Source organism: Sinocyclocheilus grahami, unplaced genomic scaffold (genome assembly GCF_001515645.1).
Source record: "Sinocyclocheilus grahami isolate Dianchi unplaced genomic scaffold, SAMN03320097.WGS_v1.1 scaffold568.1, whole genome shotgun sequence".
Taxonomy (NCBI): domain Eukaryota; kingdom Metazoa; phylum Chordata; class Actinopteri; order Cypriniformes; family Cyprinidae; genus Sinocyclocheilus; species Sinocyclocheilus grahami.
The window spans coordinates 223,064-226,245 of record NW_015505747.1 but is presented as its reverse complement, the minus strand read 5'-3'; the positions used below and the strand labels follow the sequence as shown (position 1 = coordinate 226,245).

The 3,182-nt window shown below is 37.9% G+C and overlaps 1 protein-coding gene across 2 annotated transcripts in view; it reads left to right on the top strand.

Moving 5' to 3' along the window:
- The window catches only part of LOC107556441 (UDP-glucuronosyltransferase 1-5-like), a 24,542-nt gene that overhangs the window by 3,008 nt on the left and 18,352 nt on the right, over positions 1-3,182 (top strand). The window contains exon 1 of one of the 2 annotated variants that reach the window (XM_016239562.1): positions 1,153-2,235. The exons of the other annotated variant lie outside the window; for it this stretch is intronic. Within the exon in view, the coding sequence (XP_016095048.1) occupies positions 1,381-2,235 (855 nt within the window). The 5' untranslated portion in view covers positions 1,153-1,380. Of the gene's footprint in view, positions 1-1,152; positions 2,236-3,182 lie in introns of those variants that run through there. 2 annotated transcript variants of the gene reach the window in all.

The window sequence follows — 3,182 nt, the reverse complement described above, 5'->3', positions numbered from 1 at the left end:
GGGGGGGTCATAAAACCAGTGATATCATGATTAGTTGTCATGGTGACCAAGGGGGGGATGGTGTTCAGCAGAAATCCTGGCATCCAGTTTATTGAGTGAGGGGACTGTGACGATTTGTTAATCTAATGAATAATTGATTTGTTAAATCAAATAAAAATTAGTGTGTCAGATTGGTCGAGACGCTACACCAAAAATTTACTTGAGTGAAAGTATTAAATGTTTCTACATTGAATTGTGTTTGGCAACCAAGCAGACAGTGGACAATTTCTCATCTAACTTTGGAAGTTTTTAAAGAAACCTGTTTAGTCACTATTTCTCAGCGTCCTGACTATGTACTGTAAAAAACACCAGATGTCAACTACATTTACATTACTTCACTTAGTGGATGCTTTAATCACATACATTTAATAAACAGCCAGTATAGGATTAAGTTTTTCTTTTCAGCATGTTATTTCTAGTATCATACCGGTGCTATCAGAGCATGAAGAGAACATGCCTTTTTGTCAGATAACCATATTCCAAAACATTTCACATAGTTTGGGTCCCCACTTCAGTGCAAACATGGCCATGTGCATTTCATAAGAGATAATAAGTAACCTAACTGGTCGATGTAGTTTGCAAAAATGTGCTTGGTTGATGTGCTTCGTTTGTTAGAGTTTACTAGAGTACTCATATCAGCTCAAAGTCTTCCCTCTGTATTTTATGTTAAATATAAAAAGAAAAAAAAACTTATTGATTATTGTGCAGACTGTGAGGATGAAAATTAGGTGAGAAAAGGAATAAATTGGTGTGATAAAGTTTTAAAAATAGTATAATAAGCATACTAACTAAGCAAGGACCAAACTCAGTGTAGAGTCTATCTCAACATACAATTTCTATAAAATCTACATGAAAAAAGTTTTTAAAGAATGCATACAGATGCACCAAAAAGGCTCAATTTAAAATGTTAACATTTCATTGCATTAGTCACAAAACATTTTGCCACTTCTGCTGATTTTGCTGCTGGTGCCTGTCAAATGTGAAGAGAATCAGCATGTTCTGGTCTTGCTGTGAATGATTCACCAGAGCATGTTATCTAAAAAAAAAAAAAAAAGGTTTGCCTTTATAATCTTCTTGAATTTAGGAAGTCTACATCAATGCAGACAGCTGCATCTTTGCTTAATATCACTCCGCTTTATTCACTTATGAGATCTGGATACTTTTCTCACTCTGCTACTAAGGGCATGCTTTGCTGCTGAAGAATGAAGATTGTGATCTTTTCAGGCCCAACCTTTGATTGGGTGTTGAAACTTCCCTATTAGGATAAAAGCCTCTGCCGGGGGTGCAGACTTTCAAGACAAGCAATACTACCAGCATACATGCTTATAATTATTGCTGATTATGAATCATAGAATGGCTGCTTCTGTATTGTTCTTGTGTCTTTTTTGCCTGGGATCAGCAGAGGCTGGGAAGCTATTAGTAGTTCCTTCAGATGGCAGCCACTGGACAGGCATGAAGCCTTTGGTGGAGGAGCTCGGCCGTAGAGGAAACCAGGTGGTGGTCGTCATCCCAGAAGCGAGTTTGAGCATGGGTCCATCACAGCATACCACCACTCTGACATATCCAGTGAACTACACCAAGGCCCAGCTACAGGAGCAAGTGAATGCAGGTGTTACTACTCTGACAAGTGTAGATGTATCTACAGATCTGGCCAGGCTTCAGAATTTCATCAATACTATGGATCTGCTGAATGTTCTTATAACCCGGAATGTGGAGGGTTTACTCTCCAACAAGGACTTAATGAAGAAGCTGCACGAGTACAACTTTGATGCGATTCTCACAGACCCATTTGAGCCTACTGGACCTATTGTTGGTGAATTTCTCTCAATTCCAGCCATTTATATGCAAACAAGCCATCCTTGTGGTGCTGACGCTCTTGCCAGTCAATGCCCAGCTCCAGCTTCTTATGTTCCACAAGGTTTTACTCATTTTACTGACCGCATGAATCTTTGGCAAAGAAGTGTGAACCTGGTAAGGACTCTTCTTCAGCCCATGGCTTGTGAGCGTATGTTTGCTCGTGCAGATGAGCTCGCCTCACAAGTACTTCAGAGAAAAACATCAATGGTGAAGATCATGAGCCGTGCAGCTCTCTGGTTTGTGCATTCTGACTTTGCCTTTGAATTCCCACGTCCGTTGATGCCTAACATTATCATAGTCGGAGGAATGGACAGCAAGAAAGCAGAACCTTTGCCACAGGTAAGTCTTCTGATAGCTGTTATTTTGCACTACTGATGCTTTTGCCTGTGCTGTTGCCTATAATAATTCTCAAATGTGAAGATAACTTGCCAATATCACAGGTTAAAATTAAAGACACTTCAAAAAGATAATATATATAATATAAAATAATATAAATAAACATACACAAACCTCTATACGCCACTGGAAAAAAGTTCTCAATAGGTCTTTATTATGGTTTTGAATTGTTTGTTGTATAACTTTGCCAGTCCTCCCATCATCATCATCACAATTTGCAGGCTTAACTGGTCAAAATTGCTTTTATCTCTGTAAGCACATATGTAGGTAATAAGCCAACATCTGAAGGCAAGTTGTGTTTAAATTTTTATCTTCAAGCGCTTCAAATGTAACAAAGTGTTTTGGTTTTTGGATAGGGGTTGTTTAATGGGTGATAGATTATTGATAAATATTAACTGTGTTTTATTTAAATTTCTGGTATAATGTGAGATAACGTTGCACATTTTAATGTGAGTACTACGACAGTTTTTAAAACTTTCATTACACTGTAGACACACCCAGTGCTTGCAATGAGTTTTGCATTTGACAAGAGCATGGAGCATTTATAAAAAGGAGTTATCTTTATTTGTGCAAAGGTTACATAGTAATATGCTTTTTCTTTTTTTCCCTACTTTCATCTGTAATGTTAAAAACCATATCCATTTATTCCTATAATTTTTTGCATGACATATCTTTTTTTTCTTTTTTTTTACTTTCACCCCAATTGGTTGCCTCACCGCCTTAGATAGATAAAGTCCCACCCTCCTGCAGTGGTCTCCACCTCCACTGAACATAAACCAGACTCATTGTGAGACACTGGAGTACTTTAAGTTGCGCATTTCCAGATTGATTTTGCCGACCTCTGCTCCAGCTTGCAAAGGCCAAAGTGAGAGATTATATATATATATATA